The 18,958-nt window shown below is 52.1% G+C and overlaps 1 protein-coding gene across 3 annotated transcripts in view; it reads right to left on the bottom strand.

The window, feature by feature from the left end:
- The window catches only part of Ttc7a (tetratricopeptide repeat domain 7A), a 113,974-nt gene that overhangs the window by 62,538 nt on the left and 32,478 nt on the right, over nucleotides 1-18,958 (bottom strand). For all 3 annotated transcript variants that reach the window (XM_076559192.1, XM_006986488.4, XM_076559193.1), the window contains 3 exons: nucleotides 6,002-6,080; nucleotides 5,056-5,213; nucleotides 4,464-4,527 (listed from right to left, as the gene is read on the bottom strand). In XM_076559192.1, coding sequence (XP_076415307.1) covers nucleotides 4,464-4,527; nucleotides 5,056-5,213; nucleotides 6,002-6,080 — 301 coding nt within the window. The remainder of the gene's footprint in view (nucleotides 1-4,463; nucleotides 4,528-5,055; nucleotides 5,214-6,001; nucleotides 6,081-18,958) is intronic.

Here is an 18,958-nt window from a genome sequence, read left to right as displayed (position 1 = left end):
GCGTGCGCCACTACCGCCCTGCAATATTGACTGATGTTGATTCCCAGGACCCACATGGTGGAAAGAGAGAAATGACTTTCACAAGTTGTCCTCCGACCTCCGTAATCATGCTATGATGTGTACATGCCCACATATACAAAAATAAAATAAGTTAATTAATTAAAAAAAATAATGTGCTGGGCATGCTAGTGCATGCTTTTAATCCCAGAACATAGGAGGCAGAGACAGGCGGATTTCTGTGAGCTCAATGCCTGTCTTGGTCTCCATAGTGAGTTCCAAGCCAGCTGTGGTGGTTTGAATAAAAATGGCCCCATAGGCCCATGGGGTGGGGCACTATTAGGAGGTGTGGCCTTGTTGGAGTGGGTGTGGCCTTGTTGGAGGAGGCGTGTCTTAGGTCTTAGAAGCTCAAGCCTGGGCAGTGTGTCAGTGTTACTTCCTGCTGCCTGAGGAATCACCTCCCCATTTCCCTCATTTCCAAATGTCTGATTGGGTTGCTGTGGGCAAGAGGGCAGAAACCAGCCAATCCGAGCAGGCGCCTCCTCCTAGCAACCATGCAAGCCAAACCACGCAGCCTCTTTACCTAGCATGCTAACAAGGCGTTTCCCAGGGCTGTACTTGACTAGCCAGCGTGGAGCTCTGCGTCTCCTGGACAAGTCAGCAGGCTACGCTCAAGGCAAAGAGGAAGAGCTGCTTGGAGAAAGGTCTACGTTCAGGGAAACCCAGAGGCTCCGGGTGTGGGCCACAGTCTGGTAACAGGCCATTCTCTGCTTTGAGACTCAGGGCAGCTTAAGGTATCTGGGCCAGTGGTGTCGACAACCTTAAAGGAGAGCCACCTGAGTTCTGGTCCCCGCTCTGAGCCAGAAGAAGCCATTGGGGGTGGGCTGGGGTTGGGGGTGGGGTGGGGAGTATGTGACAAGAGCAACTAAAGAGAGAAGAGCAAGGGCTAGTGGGGTGTGGTGGCGCAGGCTTTTATCCTAGTACTTGAGAGGCAGAGGCAGATGTCTGTGAGTTCAAGACCAGCCTGGTCTACATAGTGAGTTCCAGGGCAGACAGGGCTATATAGTGAGACTTTATCATACACACACACACACACACACACACACACACACACACACACAGCAGCCGAGGGCTTATTTTAGCTCCCAGTTCCAGGTTCCAGTTCATCACAGCAGGGAATGTATAGCCCCGGGAGCATGAGGGAACTGGTCCCATCACATACACAGCCAGGAACAGAGACTAGGGAACACATGCATGTCTGTCAGCGCTCAGTTCCTCCATTCTCACAGTCCTGAATCCCTGCCCAGGAAATGACGTCACCCCACGATGAGCGGGTCTTCCCACCTCCACTAATATAATCAAGACAGTGCCCCACAAACAGTCCCACAGGCCAATCCCATCTGCACATTGTCTCATGGAGATTCCCCTCCCAGGTGACCCTAGATTGCGTCAAGTTGGCCAAGTCAACCGCCACACTCTCTTCTGAGGAGACAGACAACAGCGACCCTGGCCCCGCCCTGTTAACAGACTTTCCCAAGATGACACGGATTTTATTTCCAAAATTACCTCATTGGCACATTTATGGATGACAGACTAAGGAACAGGGGCAGAACCATGACTGAGATCTGGGAGCCTGGGGTCTGGGTCTTGTGCTTGTAGAGACTAGTTAGACTAGTTAGACTAGTTAGATCAGCGTGGCTCATGTCATGAACACAAAGCTGACTGTGATATGACCTTGACCAAGATACATATACACACACTGGGACCCTTCCCTTATTTCCTCTTCTGTAAAATGGGGACACACTCGCATCAATCTGACCTAAATGAAACTGTCAACATTCCTTTACCCTCCTTCTTTTGGAGACAGGTTCTCAGGTAGCCCACACTGCTCCCAAACCTTTTTATTTATTTTTTTTATTTTTTAAATCTGAGAGTGACCTTGAACTTCTGATGCCCCCTGCCCCTTTTGAACCCACCTTCTGAGCGAGCGCTGAGATTATAGACAAAAGGGAGATTTCACGTTGTGTTGGGGACAACCCAGGGCTTTGTACATACTAGACAAGCGCTCTCCCCCAGAGCGGCATCCCCAGTGCCGATACTTGTTTTTGTAAGCCATAAATAATTGAAAATAGGTAATTTCATACGATTCAGCATAATGTTTACCCAGTGAGGCAGCCTCCTTGGCCCCTAGCAGAGAAAGGTCTACATGTAAGTTACACTGTACCCTTGGCACACAAGGCTGACATTTGCCCACGTCTCCAGAGATGGGTGGTACAGTCTCACAGGAGGGTATAGGTGATGCCATGGCCAGATGGAGGGGCTCCAAGAGTTCTACAGCAAGACTTTAAAACTCAAAACTGAGATTCAGTCTGTGCTCAGAGGAAGGAACCATTTCCAGTTCCCCAAAGAACAAATCTGACACTCTGTACTTCCGTCTCCAAATCTGGCTCCACCCCGAAGCAACCCTTACCCACTGCACAAACATGCACTCAGCATGGCTTTAACAACAATGCCTGCTCAGCTGGTACCCCCGTTCCAAATGCCCTTTACACAGCAATGTCCAGATCTAGAACGGCCTGGCCTGGCCTGACTGAGGAAGGGCAGTCTCCCTGCCCTGCAGACCAGTCTTCCTCCTCATGTCTGCTTACCAGAAGACCTGTGCAGCCACAGGTAACCCACCCAAGTGCCCTGGACAAGCCCTGGCACTATCCACACCGATACCCAAAGGAACACTCTTTGGTGATCACTGAATGGCCCAGCTCAGGGTGTCTTGATTTCTTTTGTTGTTGTTGTTTTTTGTTTTGTTTTGTTTTTGTTTTTTTCGGGACAGGGTTTCTCTGTGTAGTTTTGTGCCTTTCCTGAAACTCACTCTGTAGCCCATGCTGGCCTCGAACTCACAAAGATCTGCCTGGGATTAAAGGTGTGCGCCGCCGCCGCCGCCGCCGCCGCCGCCGCCGCCGCCGCCGCCGCCGCCGCCGCCGCCTCCACCGCCGCCCGGCTAACGTGTCTCACTTTTTTTTTTTTTTTTTGGTTTTTCGAGACAGGGTTTCTCTGTGTAGCTTTGCGCCTTTCCTGGGACTCACTTGGTAGTCCAGGCTGGCCTCGAACTCACAGAGATCCACCTGGCTCTGCCTCCCGAGTGCTGGGATTAAAGGCGTGCGCCACCACTGCCCGGCTAACGTGTCTTGCTTTCTTAACCTCTACTTCTCAGATGCAACATCTAAGAGACCTGTTTCTCGGCTGGCTGTCCCAGCTCTGCAGCACCGGTGGACTCCAGAGCTGAAGGACTTGGACCCAGCTGTATGGACATACCCCCTTATTCCTGACTTCTACAATCCACATTCCTCCCTTCTTGAGCTTTCCTTGGTGCAAGAGGCCCATCCTTCATCTCACACCTCCAGGGCTGTCTGACCACACCATGCTCTCCTTCCAGGAGCCTCCACAGTACTCTGAAGACAGTGCCTACTACTGTGGTCACCATGGGCACGTATGCATGCATACTCTCACAAACGCATCTGCCCAGGGTACGGGAGATGGGTCTCCACTGCCTTATTTCTCCATAGTATGCAAACACAGATAGCCTGGATACCAGAATCATTCACTACTTCATGACCACCACCCCTGACCAAAATACGAGCGCCGTGAGGTCAGGGACCTGGCTCCATTGTGCTTGCCGCCACATGTCTGGCTTCTAGAACAGGACCAGGCACAAGACAGATAATCAATAGTTGTCGCAAGAAGATGAATTCTATCCAAACTTACCTCTGAGTTACCACCATCTTAGGAAGAGGAAACTGGGACACAGACGGATTGAATGCTTTGTCCCCGGCCCTCAGCTAATAATGAGTACAGCGCTGGAGCCCCAATCCAGGTCTTGTGCCTCCAAAATGCATACTCCTTCAGCGCCTTACATCTGGTCTCTTACATCAGTCACAGCACCTAGCCGCTCAACGCACACCGATGACTTGTTTGTGATCATCGATTTTTGTAATCCCAGAAGGGGATTTCACATGCACTCAGTCCCTACCCACCTGGGACATTGGGTCTCTCTCATCATAGCCCAGCATAGCTAGCTAGCGTGGCCAAACGCAAGGTGGATGAGCCAGACGTGCAGAGTGAGAGTGAGAGAGAGAGAGAGAGAGAGAGAGAGAGAGAGAGAGAGGAGAGAGGAGAGAGGAGAGAGGAGAGAGGAGAGAGGAGAGAGGAGAGAGGAGAGAGGAGAGAGGAGAGAGGAGAGAGGAGAGAGGAGAGAGGAGAGAGGAGAGAGGAGAGAGGAGAGAGGAGAGAGGAGAGAGGAGAGGGAGGAAGGAAAGGGAGGAAGCAGGGCCAAGAAGCTCACACCTTCAGGGCATCCCTGGGAGGCAGAGATTGACTAGGCCATGGATACCCTGCATCTATCCCAACACTCTCCACACACACACACACACACACACCCCTGGGGTCAGCGGTACCTGGGGCTCACTTACCATGGACTCACTGATGAGCAGCAGTAAGAGCGCCTCCTCTATGTTGTCCTTCGGGCAGTAGAGGCTGGAAAACACAGCAGTATTCCTGGCTGCAGCCCAGCCCACACCGACAGCACCTCTGCCCCCCGCCCCCCAAGCAGTCCTTGTGCCCCGAGTCAACATCAGCCTGGTAAGGTGACCCTTCTCCTGCATAATTCACAGGCACCGAACACCATGTGCTGCTCTTAGCCAGCCCCAGAGTTCTGAACCTGAAAGGCTGCAGCCATCCTGCAGAAGAAACGGCCCATCCATGCCCAGGCTGAGGCGAGGTGTGGGGAGAGAGCAAGAGGCCCTGCTGGGGACGACAGACTCCACCATCAACCGGCACATCAGAGGGCTGGGCTGGGAAGACAGGCATCTTCCAAATGCGTGGCTTCCGGGAGCCAAATGCATGGCTTCCGGGAGCCATGAAGAATTCTCCCCCAACCCCACCAGAGACCATCTTTGCTTAGTCTCTAAGATGTCTGCCTGGCACTGGGCAGGGTGGAGGCTGGGAAAGCAGGGTGCAGTGAAGAGCCAGCAGCAGGGACCGGAGGGGGCAGGCGGCACTCACTTGTCTCCCTCATAGAGGTGGGGTTTCCGGAGGCTCTGGGTGATGAAGGAATTCTCCTCCTTGCTCATGAACTCAGGCAGAGGGTGGGACAATGGACTCCAGTAGCATTCCTCACTCAGGGAATGCAGCAGAACCCCTGCCAGGTGCTTGGCCGCCACCTGACAGAGATGGAGACACTCGTCGTCATCAGGCTGGGGTCTCACTTCTTCATCCTGCCTATGTGACCCCGGTTCCCAACCAGCAGATCTGCCCACTGCACGCTGTGCTGGGCCCCGAGATTCCATCCCCAAGTCCCTCACCGTCCCTCTGGCATCGAAGCTCATCGCCCCTCCCCCGATGGCCTTGCATAGCTCTACCCCATTTCTTTTCTTTTCTCCTTCCGGCTCTACAAGTGAGGACACTGAAGTCCCTTCCAGGTGGGAGAAGGCAGGAGGCCACAGGTACAGGAGGCTCCCAACCAGACGCCTTCTAGAGACCCAAAATTCTAGTGAGAGACACGGCCGTGGCTCTGATTTGGGGGGAGCAAAGGTCTGAGAACACAGACCTGAGTTGGGACACGAAAGGAGAGGCAATGGCCTTTATTAAGGTCGTGAAGTAATGAGCAATGTCACCCATCATTAGGATGGTTCTGCTCGTGCAAGGGATGGCAGTAGATTTCAACTCTGCTCTAACGCTAGGAGTCATCTTCAGTGCCCTGATGAAGAAGATGAGATGAACAGGGTGTGCTGGTGGGAAAGCACTCTGGGATCAATTAACAATGTCTGCGGAGAGCAGAGGAGGGTGAGCACAGGCGTGTGTGTGTGTGTGTGTGTGTGTGTGTGTGTGTGTGTGTGTGTGTGTGTGTGTGACATCTCTAGGTCAGGGACCTCTTGCTAGGGCTTGTGCTGTCTCCCACCCAAATCGACCTCTGCATAAACCAGCCACAGCCTCCAGTCAGTCCCATTACCACTTTGAAGTTCTGCGTCGCTTTGGTTTCCACAGTCCTCAGAATCTCCCGGAGCTCCCTCATGCCCTTCACGATGTTCCTGGAAGAGGACAACAAAAGTGGGATCATGGTGGCTCACCGAGCTCCACAGACCCCCTCCTAACCCAGCACCAACCGCGTGGCCTGTCTGCTCGGGTTTCCTTTGAACACCTTCAATCAGTGGAGTGGAAAGCCAGAGCCATCACTCCAGGACCCTCAAGGCCCGGGACTGCAGGCTGCAGCTGGTAACCAGGAAACCCGCTGCTGCCCCACCCCACCCCCCCACCCCCCGCCCCCAGCTCCCAGGTCTCCAGGGGCTTTGCAGCCTGGGAACTACATAGGACAAGATTGTGCAGATCAAGTCCTTGGCCTCCGGGGAAGCTCTGGAAGCTACCAGCTCCCAGGGTTATAAATGCAGAGCTTTGTTTGTAAGCCCGAGAATGTAGACACCTGGAGTGAAGGTCAGTCGGGACTTCCCCGGACCTGCCCAGTTCAGAGAAGAAACGGACTGAAAGCAGGTGGGGAACCTCAGCCTCCTGATCCCTCTCCTGTGTCAGGGAAGCAAGCCTTACCTCTGTGGCCCACGGTCTCATCTGCAAAATATGGGCTTATGCTCAGCTCAGTGTCTCCAGACACCTGTTGGCATGCTACATTCTCAAATTTTACTACTGGTCCATCATTATTATATTATTATTAATGTAATATTATTATAAATATTAATATAGTAATTATTATAGTATTACTTTTGCTTATATCCTCTTTTTACTTAGTAGATATCTCACTTTAATTAAAAAAAAATACTTGAAATCATGGCTTTGTTATTCTAGTTGGTTTTTGTTTTTGTGGGTTTTTCCCCCCAAAATATAGTAAGTGCAGAAGTATTTTTAAGCACAGAAGTAATTTTTCAAGCTAGTGTGTGTACTACTTAATTCCACTCTGCTTATCACTAAAGGTACTCAGCCTACATGCTAGGAAATGATGACTCACACCAGAGCTTTGCAAGGCACAGTCAGTCCCTGGACCAGCAGCACCAATATCCCAGGAACTTCAGCGTCCCAAGAACTTGTCAGAAGGGTCTGGAGAGACGGCTCAGTGGTTAAACACACTTTCTGTTCTAGCAGAGGACCCGGGTTCGGTTCCCAGCACCCCAGGTGGCTCACAACCATCCATAACTCCAGTTCCAGGGTTATCTGACCCTTCTTCAGACCTCCATAGGTTAACATAGAGTATACATGCATGCAAGCAAGACACTTAAAATGCACGTAAAAATAAATGAATCTAAAGAAATTTAAAAGGGAAAGAAAGAAATGCAAGTCTTATTGCCATTCCGCCCCACCCTACTCCATAAGAAAACTCAGAAGCCATCGCTGAAGAGGACACGGAAAGAGCCAGAGGTCAGGGAGGACCAGACCGAAGCAGTATTTTCTAGAAACCACAGGACTTCTGCACTCATGATCTCATAGCGGCTGTGGTTGCCGGCTGGCAGATCAAACCAGTCAACATTCTATCCTGGACCGGGGAGGAGCCTGTGCGCCCCCATCCCTACCTAGCTGAGGAGTTATTGACAGGGGATGGTTTCTGAGGGAGAGTCAGTTGTCTTTAAGGGTGTGGCTCTGCCCTGGTTAGGCTCCACACCAGGAGTATATATTCAATACCAACTGGACTCAGTGGCTTATAAAAGAAAGAATAAGAAGGACATGAAGTGTGGAGCAGGATAGGGAGGACGTGGATCCAGGAGGAGTTGAGGGAGGAGGAGGTGAGTAAGACCAAAAGATACAGTATGCATGTATGAAATCCTCAGACAATTAGTAAAGATGTTATATTTAAAAAATATATATATATAAGTTCGGAGGCCGCATTCCAATCTGTAATGGGAACTCAGGTGGGAATCTGGCTTTGATCAGACCAGGAGGGCACTCATGTTGGAGAACACTGACTCAGATGGCCCCAGGGTCCTCCAGAGAACTGCCTCAGAGAAGCCAGGTTTCAGAAGAGGCAACCGGAAATGGAAACACCACATTCCTGGGAAGACGAGGTGGTCTCAGTATGTCTCCCTGGCTATGGGAGGAGTCCTCATTTCTCCACAGAGCTCTTGGGAAGGTGATAAGGCACACCCAAACACACCACCGCCTGCGGGAGAGGGGTCATTCCGAATTCTTCTCTTTTCTCCTAACTGGGATTCTAAAGGCTTTGTCACTGACATTGTAACTTTCACTAGACTTTACAGGGAGCTCAAGAGTAATAATAATCTAGAGTAATAATAATCTCTAACAGAAGGCAGAAGGACTTGAGGGACAGGCCCTAGTCCCACAGTCAAGTTCTACCAGCCCCCCCCACCCCCAGCAGGAAGAACAGATTCCCAGTAGATGGCCCAGGCCCACCACAAAGAGGGAAGATAAAGACAGATATGGGGGCTCCCAGGAAAGAGGAGACAACCATCCTGACAGTTGAGTCCACAGGCTGAGGCAGGCTGGTCCCCGGGGCCGTCTGGAGCCCTGTGGCCCAGAGGAGACAGGCCACTCCTGGGACCGTGGGTGATTTTCCACTCTACGGGCGACCTGCCAGCCTCCTCCCTGGCAGCCTGGCCGAACTGCCACGAGGCTGGAGCCAAGAGTGTCTCATGCCTCTTCTTCCTCTGCCGCAGGAGGGACTGTCCTCCCTGTCACTCCAAAGAATCTTCACATCCCCAGAGCAGCAGAGAGGCCATTCCTGGAGGCCGGGGAGGGGACCCCGATGTCCAGGCACTGACCACCCCAGTACACACACGAGGAACTAGTACTGCATTCTAACACGATCCTGTATTCCAAAGCTTTCTGTTTGCTTGTTTTAAATAATTTTCAGATCTATAAGGGATCTGGGCATCTGAATAGGCTCCCAGGAATTCCTTTGCAGAGTAAATCATCACCCTCAGGCATGTTTTCAGTAAATCTCAATTTTTCTTGACTGCCCTTAAAGAAACAATCCACACGAGAGGTTGCAGTGGCCACGACCACACAGGGAGAGCTGGGCTCCTAGCCTAGGTTGCCTGGCTCAGCCATGTGTGCCGAGAACGCCCCCTGTCTCAGCTTGCCCCTCTAAGAAATGCCTAAATGGGGGTTCTCAAATGGCCCAGGTGGCCACAGCCCGAGCAGTCCGAGCCTAACCTGCGGCTGCCTGCGCCAGGTGGAGCTGGGGCTTTCCTCGGCCGTTTCTGGCTGCCCCGTGAGAAAACCAGCTTGAAAGATCTCTTTGTTCTGATCTCTCCCGCTGACCTTTCTGAGCCAAGCTGCCCACTTTTAACAATATCCAAACAGTGTCTCAAATAAACCTTGGCCCAGGAACGGGCTACACAGGGAGAAGCCAGGAAGCCATTTATTCCAACTAAAGTCAAGTCCAATTGGCCAAGAGGCGGAGCAGAGGGGTGTGAAGAACAGCTCAGCTTACAGAGGACTCCAGGTGGAAGGCGTAGACCAGCAAGCCCCTCTGCCCCTCTGCCCCCTCTGCCCCCTCAGCCCTCAGCGGTACTCATTTTCCAAAGCCCTTGACCGTGTTCAGGCTTCACAATTTCTCACAAGACTACATCACGCCAGTCTAAACAGAACGTGGGATTCAATGTCCTTAAGAGATGACCATTGGGACCAGTGGTGGCGCACGCCTTTAATCCCAGCATTTGGGAGGCAGAGGCAGGCGAATCTCTGTGAGTTCGAGGCCAGCCTGGTCTACAGAGTGAGTGCCAGGCAAGCCAAGTCTACACAGAGAAAACTCTGTCTCCAATTAATTACTTTATTATTGTTTTTAAAAAAGGAGAATAAATTACCATTGCGACATAGGCTGTAACTCGGTGGTAGAGCACTTGCTAAGCATGTAAGCGGCCCTGTAATCCATCCCAACGCCATCAAATATAACGAATGTAATAAAAGACTCCACCCTAACCCCTTCTATGGGAACCAAAGCCATCGGCTGACACAGCACTTTCAGCTCTGAGACCCTGGAGGAAGACAACATCTCCCTTCCCACCTATATACTCACATCTTTCCTCTCTGGCCTTTGAGCTCCAGGACTCCTGGGACTCAGTTCACTGTGTCATCCCCAAGTGCCTTCTGAAATGCTAAATACCTGGTCGGCTGCCCTGTTTGCAGCGGGCAGCCAGTAAGTCACTGTGGTATAGACGAAGAGAGACTGAGTGAATGAACAGCTCCCCTATGGCCTTGCATATAAGGCATCTGCCGTCAGTTAAACTAACCGTTCCTGATTCCCTGGGAATCGTCAAAAGGGTTCCACACACAGTAGGTACTTCATGGATGAGGGTGTTGATTTGAAATAAAATGATAAATTAGGACTTCTTTTGAGAAGGTACTGGTACATACAACATAAGTCCCCATTTGAGGGTTGGCCCTATACATGAGAGATTTTCTGGGCAAGCATCCAGAAGAGCATGACAAGGGGGCAGACCCCAGCCACTGAGGACAAGGTCAGGTGAAGGTCAACGGTTACCCAAGCTGTTCATTTCCGCAAAGACCCAAGTCATCTGCCCTCAAAGACCAACAATTTCCACCTTCCGAGTCAGGCTGGGCATGGGAAGACAGAAGGTGTCGGGCGTGAAGTTCTCCCAGGCAGTGAGCTTTCTTTCCAATGAGCTGGGGAAGTGGGCACCGACAACAAAGAAGCGATGTGCCTTGAGAGAGGTCTGGTGCCCGCAGAGTACAGCAACCAACGCAGAATGCTGGGGACACACACAGGCTTTGGTGTTGAGCCTTTCAGGTCCCTGAAACCTGATCACAACCCTGTCCCCCTCCGCCGCCGCCGGGCCCTGCAGATACATGTATGCACATGGCTGCTGAGAACGAGACATTACTGCCAATAATCTAAAGTGATACCTTGCTTCAGATTAGCACCTGGCAGACAAGGTAAGGCAAATTGGGGGAAGGGGATTGATTGATTGACTACTGGGGGAAGGGGATTGATTGATTGATTACAGGACTAAAGGAGCCACCTAGCCAGGGGCGGGAGTAAGGTTTCCCTTGGGAAACACTCCTTTCTCTCTTGGTTGGGGTTGCAGTGTTAGGTACACATGCCTTATTCTTTCTAATGCATTGTTTTAACGACTAAGCAAAAAGCACACAGCCCCCCCCTGGCTCAAACTCACCCCATCCCTGAGCAGAGAAATGGATTCTGCCAGCTCTAGGCAGGAGGAAGAGGAAATACCAACCCAAAGAGAAATGGCCCTTTGCCTACGATGCGTGAAGGGGCAGAGTTGGCTCCAGTTCCCGTTCTTGGCAGGTGCCCGGGGCCCTCAGTCCTGTCGTGGTCAGAGCACTGACCGGAAGGGACACCAGCTGTCTTGACTCACAGTGCACTACCTTGCCCACCTCACCGTCCTCTGCTGCCTCACCCCTGAAGCTGCTCCATGCAGACCCAAGCTCCTTCCTGAGCCTCCTTTACAGGCAGAATTCTGGGTCCAGCTGGCCATCCGTGCCCTCCTCCAGCGTTCAGAAAGGTGCCTCCTCCAGGGTGGGCTCAGCTGCCACAGAACTGCCTGAGGCCAGGCTCCAACTGGAATCCACGCCTGCCCTCTAGTGGCTGAGGCGGGGAAGTGAAGGGCCCCAGCTTCCTGGCCCCCATCCTGTTCTCAGGGCCTTTTTAGGTTAGGGCTTTCGAATTTAGCTTCAGTTAGTTAGGAGCAATATCACCATAACACAAAGGTCAGGAGTCACTTGGCGGAATTAGCTGCCAAATAAACAGGGCAAGGCCCCTGGAAAAGTGAATGTCACTCAGACACATGAGTAACTAACTAGTCACGGGTCTCAGACTTAGCCAGAATGAAAGAGGCCTAGGCTTCTGGAGGCTCGGAATAAGAAACTGTGGGGATCAAGTGAATGACACCCACTGTGTGCAGTGGACAAGATCAGTCTCAGGAATAATATCAAGTCCTTGGCTGGGCAGGGGTAGACTCTGCTGAGGTGGGTGTTTTGTGGGGCCGGTAGACACTGCTTGGTCTGGCCCCACCCCATTCTCAGCAGAGGCTCCTCCTCCAGGACAGCCGGGCTCCCCTAAAAGAACCAACCTCAAACACAGAGCAGCACCACAGCTGGCCCCACACACCGCAGCCACCCCATCCCAGGCAGCAGCCCACCCCCTGACCTCTGTGGCGCTGCCTAAACTGCCCACAGGTCCAACCACAGCTGTTGCAGGAATATCTGTTTACACTGTGAAGATGTGTCTCTGCTAAGGCGCTGATTGGTTTAATAAAGAGCTGAATGGCCAATAGCCAGGCAGGAAGAGGTTAGGCAGGACTTCTGGGGACAGAGAGGACTCTGGGAAGAAAAAAAGGCAGAGTCACCAGCCAGACACAGGGAGGAAACAAGAGGTACAAGATGAAAGAGAGGTAATAGCACATGGCAGAACATAGATTAATATAACTGGGTTAACTGAGACAATCCTAAGCTAAAGGCCAAGCTTTCATAAATAATAAGTCTCGGTGTCATTATTTGGGAGCTGGCTGGCAGGACAGAGAAAGACTCGTTACACACAGCGGTACTGGGGGCTCTTTGGCTGGTCTCTGGGCTGTCTCATGACCTCAGTCCTGTTCCTCACTGGTCTGGAACCCTCTTGCACACTGACAAGGTTGTCTCTTACTTTTCAAAGACCCCACAAACTGAGACGTGCAGGGCTGTAATTTAACCCACTGTAATGTAACCCCCGCTACCATAGAACTCTGCACTTTAAGCTAAGAAAATGGTTCTCAGCCTGGGGCTGCCTGTCCTCCCACCCCAGCGCTCCAGGGAATGCCTGTGGACATACTTTTGGTTGTCATTCTTGGTGGGGGTGTTTCTGGTATCTAATGGGTAAAAGGCCAGAGATAGGGATGTTGATGAAAAACCTACCATGGCCCAGACGGTCTCCAAAACTAACGCAAACCAAAAACACAAAACGGTGTTAAGGCAGAGACATTTTGGGCTAAGGAGACTAATACATCTGTTGAAGAACAAAATTAGAGCCGGCGATTCCCAAACGAGGATACAACTGTGACCAAAGGACGACAACGACATGTAATTCCAAAGGTCGCTGATGCAGACCTATGGTGGGCAGGCTATGCTGGGTCAGGATTTGGAATGAGCCAAGCCGTAGGTGGAGGGGTTGAACGAACTCGGGATATGCCTGCTTCCAAGGCTTTGCCACCCAATGGCCTAGGCCTTCCGACAAGACCCTTTCTTCCTCTTTTCCTTGGTGACATGGGGACTGTATCTGTTCCTCCTTCACAGGATCATGAGAAAGGGTTCTGAGAAATAATCTGTGACCCAGGTGGGCCCAGAGCCTGCAAGGCCTGCTTTAAATATGTCTGTAATTCAGAGTAACTGCCACATGTCCCGTGGACTTCTACCCACACTCAGACGTTAAACGCTTGAGCTGTTTACTTGGCAAGATGTGATGATTAATTTCCATTCCTCTTTCTGTGCTGTGGCTAGGGTGGAGCCGGGTCTTGGCTTCTGGGACTGAAATGCGTGCTTGGGGGGGGGGGGGTTAGTGATGAGGAGAGGGGAGCAGAGTTACATGGGACAGAAAAACATCTGAACTGACTTGTCCTTTTCCAGGGAGCCTTGGCAAGGCAATGCTTCCCCCCGCCGGGGGTCCCTCGCACACACTCTCACTCACAATTTTCCAGCTTGGGTGTGCAGGATGCGGACGGGAACAAACAGGCAGCTTGGGTGTGGTACAGAGGAGGGGGGGCCTGCAGCCAGAGCCACCCTCTGATCATGTGACCGAGTCACAGAGGGGCAAAAGGAACCAAGTGAGTTCCCCGAAGATCCACTCAGGGGCCCTGATTACCAAACCAGGGCACAGCCTTTTATACAGTCCCCGGACGGCCAGAATGCCTCTCCGCACCTCCAACCTGGGAAAGCGGGGGGGGGGGGGGGGGGGGGGGGGGGGGGGGGGCTGAAGGGCACTCAGACCTGTCCTTGAGTCTTGGGGGGTGTGGTTGAGCCAATGACTCCTGTCCCTCAGGAGTGAAGTAGGGCACGTGACCTTCTTCAGAGGTGTATCTACCAGGCACATGATCCAGGGCTGGCACCTACCAGATGCCTGATAACCAGCAGCTCTCTCTCTCCTTCCCTCCTGGCTGACCTCTCTACACCTGCTGAAAATGTGGAGGGGGAGAGGAGCAGGGCATCATGGTGTGGGTGTGTGGGTGTGTGGGGTGACACCAGCACCTCCCCAGCCAGATTAAATCTATTCCTTCCCTCGCACTGGATGATAATCGGAGGACAAAGAGTTGGGGAGTAGAGACAGACTAAAGGAAACCACAGCCCTGGATTTCCAGTCCCCTCATGACTTTCTCTAGGGCCCACTGCCTTTTCCCATCAGACGCCCAGCGGCAGCATCAGCCGAGCATGACCAGGCTCTGGGAAACCACGGCGAAGCCGCGGGCACTCGGAGGGTGGGGTGAGTTCAGTGAGAGGACTTCGCCCGCTATGCAGCCTGCCTTTAAGAGTGCCCGCTGTGGGCTGTGGACGCAGCTCGGGTGGTACAGACCTCATTCAGCACGCGCGGTGCTGTGGGTTCGATCCCAGCAGCACATAAACTGGCTGCGTGGCCCACACCCGCGAAGGCCAGCACTCGGAATGTGGAAGTGGAAAGATCGGGCGTTCAAGATCATCCTCACAGAGTTCAAAAGGGAATGCCAGCTCCAAACACCAATCAGACGGACCTCACCTGTGTCATCTCGGCTCCAGCCGAGACACAGTGACGTTTGTTCTCTGCCTCAGTTTCCCAGATGAGAAGCAGAGATGCTAACTATGATCTCAGAGAGCTGTATGGGAGGACTAAGATATGCAAGCAAAGTACCTAACACGTGTCCGGTGGGAATTCCGAATGGAGTTAAGTGGCACAGATTATTATAAGGATTATTCACTGAATGAATGTTGGAAAGAGAATATTGAAATTAGAACTGTCCCTGCCCTACAGATTTTATTCCACTAGCCCTGCATGCATAAGAACATCCTCTCTTTCCTTATGTCTTGCAGGACCCTGGAGGCTCTTAAATTCTGCAGCAGGGGTCAGAAAGTTTTCTATAAGGTGTAGATGGTAAATAAAAGCCCAGTGGAGTGGTACTCTCAGGAAGCAGAGGCAGGAGGCTCTCTGTGAGTTCAAGGCTAGCCTGATCTACAGAGGGAGTTCCAGGACAACCAGGGCTACGTAGTGAGACTCTGTCTTGAAACGCGCCCCCCCCCCCCCCAAAAAAAAAGATAAAGATAAAGGTAAATAGAAGTTTGCTCTAAGGTCTGTGCAGAGACAATTCACGAATGAACGAATGAGTGTGGCTGACATAATGACAGCTTTTCACAGAAACGGCGACAGCCAATCTGCTCTGCAGGTTCCCACGGGGCTTCATAAGGGGCTGGCAGCCCCTTATGACAAATGACCCCGACCTTCCCTTGAAGCTCCGAGGCAGGGATCTGAAGGTGCCATTATCTTTTCTTGCCCATGAGAACTTCTAACTAGCAACTGGAGAGGCTCCTGGGGGGGGGGGTCAGATGGCGTCCCCGGACACAGCAAGGCCAGGACAATGCAGCCCCAAGCTATAGTCTCTAGACAGTCAAAACAGGAACCAGATCGCTACACCACTGTCTCTGAAACGAATGATCCGCAACTGAAAAAGGACCCAAAAAAATCAAAACATGTGACGGTGGGTGGAGACAGCTGGGCTCCCCGGTGCCTCTGTGTGTACTCTGGGGCCCTCCATAGCCACAGGTGGTCTGGGCAGCCCCACCCAGAGCAGTGAGCTGCCTGGGCTTTCGGGACTTTCAGATCCACATGTCTGTGGTTAAACGGGGATACCAACGCTGCCTGGCCTTGTACTCAAGAGACTAAAATAAGAAAAGGGTGTAAAATTTATACCTAGGCCAACAGCCTCTTTAATCATTAACTGAATGAAAAAAAAATTACTAAAAACAGCTGACAATGTTCCTGGTTTTCATGGTTGTAGCAGTTCTGACCCCTGAATTCTGGCAGGTGTTCATTTGTGGTTTAATACCCACAATGCTGTGAGGCAGACATGGTCCTCCCCGATATTTCACAAGCCAGGGAAACAGGTTTGGAGAGGGGATATGCTCATGGCCACACAAGCTCTGGCAGAAGCTTGTGGATTGGCTCCCAAGGGTGGTGGTTTTTATGGAAGCCATTAAACAGGCATGATTGGTCAAAACTGGTGACCAGCTCAATCTTCAGCCTCTCGCTGGCAGAGAAAACCTGTGGCCCCGGCTCTGGATAATCACTGGGGATATTTTGAGGTCTATTGTATGTGTTTGCTAACACATATATGCAGTGGAATAATCCTTCTGTACACCGTGAAGATGTGTTGCTGTCGTTATTAACAAAAAGCTGATTGGCCGATGGCTAGGCAGGATTTTTGGGGCAGAGAGAGCACTGGGAAGAAGGAAGGGCGGAGTCAGGAAGTCAGGAGAGTCAAGAGGCAGGCATGGAAGAAATAACACGGGAAGTTCATGGACGAGGGGAATGAGCCTGGGGTAGCATATGGGTTAACAGAAATGGGTTAATTTAAGTTGTAAGAGCTGGCTAGAGACAAGCCTAAGCTATCGGCCAATCATTTATAATTAACAATAAGTGTAGCAGACAGCTGTTCTGGCTATGACTTTGTAACACCGCCCCTAGAGATGTAGCAGGTAACTGTCCTACCTACCTATGACCTTGAAGTGCCTGCCCCTGGGGTGTGGCTCGGAGCTACCCTTAAGACCTGAGACCACATAGGCCCCTCTCTTTTCTCACTCATGGGCTGGGATGGTGTGGACCATCTCCGCGGCAGAACAGTGTTGGACTGTACCTCAGCTTTCCAGGACCCTATGATAAATTTCCCGTGCTGTAGTGAGTCCCCCCCCCCCCCCAATAAATTCCTTCACCTTTTAAGCAGACTCTGTGGATTTCTCGCATTGAATAAGTCTCTGTGTGGTTACTTAGGGAGTGGCTAGTGGGACAGAAAAGTCCATCTACACATACAGGAATAGATTTATTTTCCCCCTTCTAAAAACAACAAAATGCTAAAGGACATGCTGCTTGTAGCTGAGGCCCTTGTGTTCCTGGCCGCCTTGAGTTCTCCTGAAGTCGCCTCCTGTTGGGGTGGAGGGGAAGATGGCTGAGTTCACTACTCCTCCAGTCAACCCAGGGCTAGGTGGACACAGACACCCAACGACCATGGCCTGCAGCTGGGAAGAGCAGGCTTTAGCTAGGCCCCAGGTAGAGACTCACAGGAATCAGGGACAGCCAATCTTTGGGAAAGGGTTCTGGCCACATAAGCTTAGGAAACAATGGGTTGAAAGACACAGACTCTTGACACGAGACCAAACAGAGCAGGTGGTAAACCTCTGGGAGGAGGCAAAGGCTGTAAAGTTCTCTAGACCTTGTTGGATCTGAAACCCTTGTTTGTAGGTATCACTTGGTGTATGGTGCTCCCAGTGCCCTGGGCCTCTGGCACAGCAGGGGGTCAGTGTTTCTATCCAAGGGTATCCCTGTTCAACTGAACATCCCTGTACAGTCAGAGCTATACCACTTTCAGGATGTGGGATGCCTCTGAACTCTGTCTTCAGGGCCTGGAACAAAAGCAGTAGAATCCTTTCCCGGATTTTGGAGCTTTGGCTCCATGAGGTAGAAGCAGCTGCGATACACGTAGGCAAGCATGCGGCCTGGGCCTTGGGAAGACCTATAGCCCCCTCCCCCCTCCCCCTATCCATGAGACAGGGATACTGCACCAGTTCCTGAGCAGGATTAAAGGGGTCCCAGGTGGAAACAGTCTACCTCCGTACAGTCCTCATGCCTGGCAGGGCACCAGGGCAGGAAGCAGAACCCTAGAGCCACCACCCTTGGGAGTGAATCCACACTCTGCTGCCAGAGCCCGTGTGAGTGACCACGGGCAAGTTCCCAAGCTCTCCAAACCTGTTTCTCTTGCTTGTGAAATAGCGGGAAAGGGCTATGCCTGCCGCAAAGCATTGTGGGTATCAACCATAAGGGAGCACCTGTCAGGATGCTGGCGTCACAGAACATCCAAAGGCTCTGGGTCTTGGGAGCTCTCAGGCTGCAGGACACACGGAGGGTGGCTCGTTGAGGCGGCTTGGAGCCGCCGAGGCCGGCAAGTGCACCTCCTCCTCACTGTGTGAGAGGTAATCTAGGAGATGAACCACTCCTTAGGTCTGCGGACTGGTCTAGCAAATCACCGAACCCGAGAACAGGTCATGGAAGCTGCGGTTTGCTGCCAAGTGGGTAACCTGGTACCTGCTCTTCTCGAGCAGCATCTGGAGTGATGGATGGAGAGTCTTACAGCTCTGAGCCTGCTGGTTAATGTCAAGATCGATCTGAATTGCAAGGGGCACCCCCTATTGAACTTGTTGTGGGTGGAGAAAACCCCACATCACAGATGTGGTCTGTGTTGAGAAGTAGAGGAAACGTAGTGTTTGGTTTTCTAACTAAACAGATGCCCTGTGATGTGCAGGAATTATCTACTCAAATGCAGGTTAAATAAGAAGAATGAAGTCACATATCATGCCAAAAATGACACAGGGACTCTAAGAAGGAAGCCATGGGACCCGGATCTGACCCTTGGCCACCTTGAGAAGGAAGTAGTATCTTCCTAACCCCATCGACTGGCTGGCTGTGAGGATGAGTGAGGGGAGGGGAGACACACGACATGCCCCTCTTCCATGGGGACAGGCTGCTCCCAGTGACATCCTCCAGCCCCAATCCACAGTGTCCAGAGGGGACTGTGATGGGGCAAAGGAAGGAGCCGAGGGAGCCCCAAACCTCTGCTGTGGAGGCAGCCAGGAACCCCCAGCTCCGCCTGGATGGCAGCCTGCAGGGCCACCTCTGAGACATGCCTGCTTGCAGGGCACCCTCCGATGCCATCGCTCCCTCCCTTACAAGGATCACCCACCGCACACCAGAAGCCACCACTCC

The sequence above is a fragment of the Peromyscus maniculatus genome, chromosome 22 (assembly GCF_049852395.1).
Source record: "Peromyscus maniculatus bairdii isolate BWxNUB_F1_BW_parent chromosome 22, HU_Pman_BW_mat_3.1, whole genome shotgun sequence".
NCBI classification, from domain to species: domain Eukaryota; kingdom Metazoa; phylum Chordata; class Mammalia; order Rodentia; family Cricetidae; genus Peromyscus; species Peromyscus maniculatus.
The sequence above is the reverse complement of the archived record's forward strand: the minus strand, read 5'-3'. Positions and strand labels throughout refer to the sequence as shown.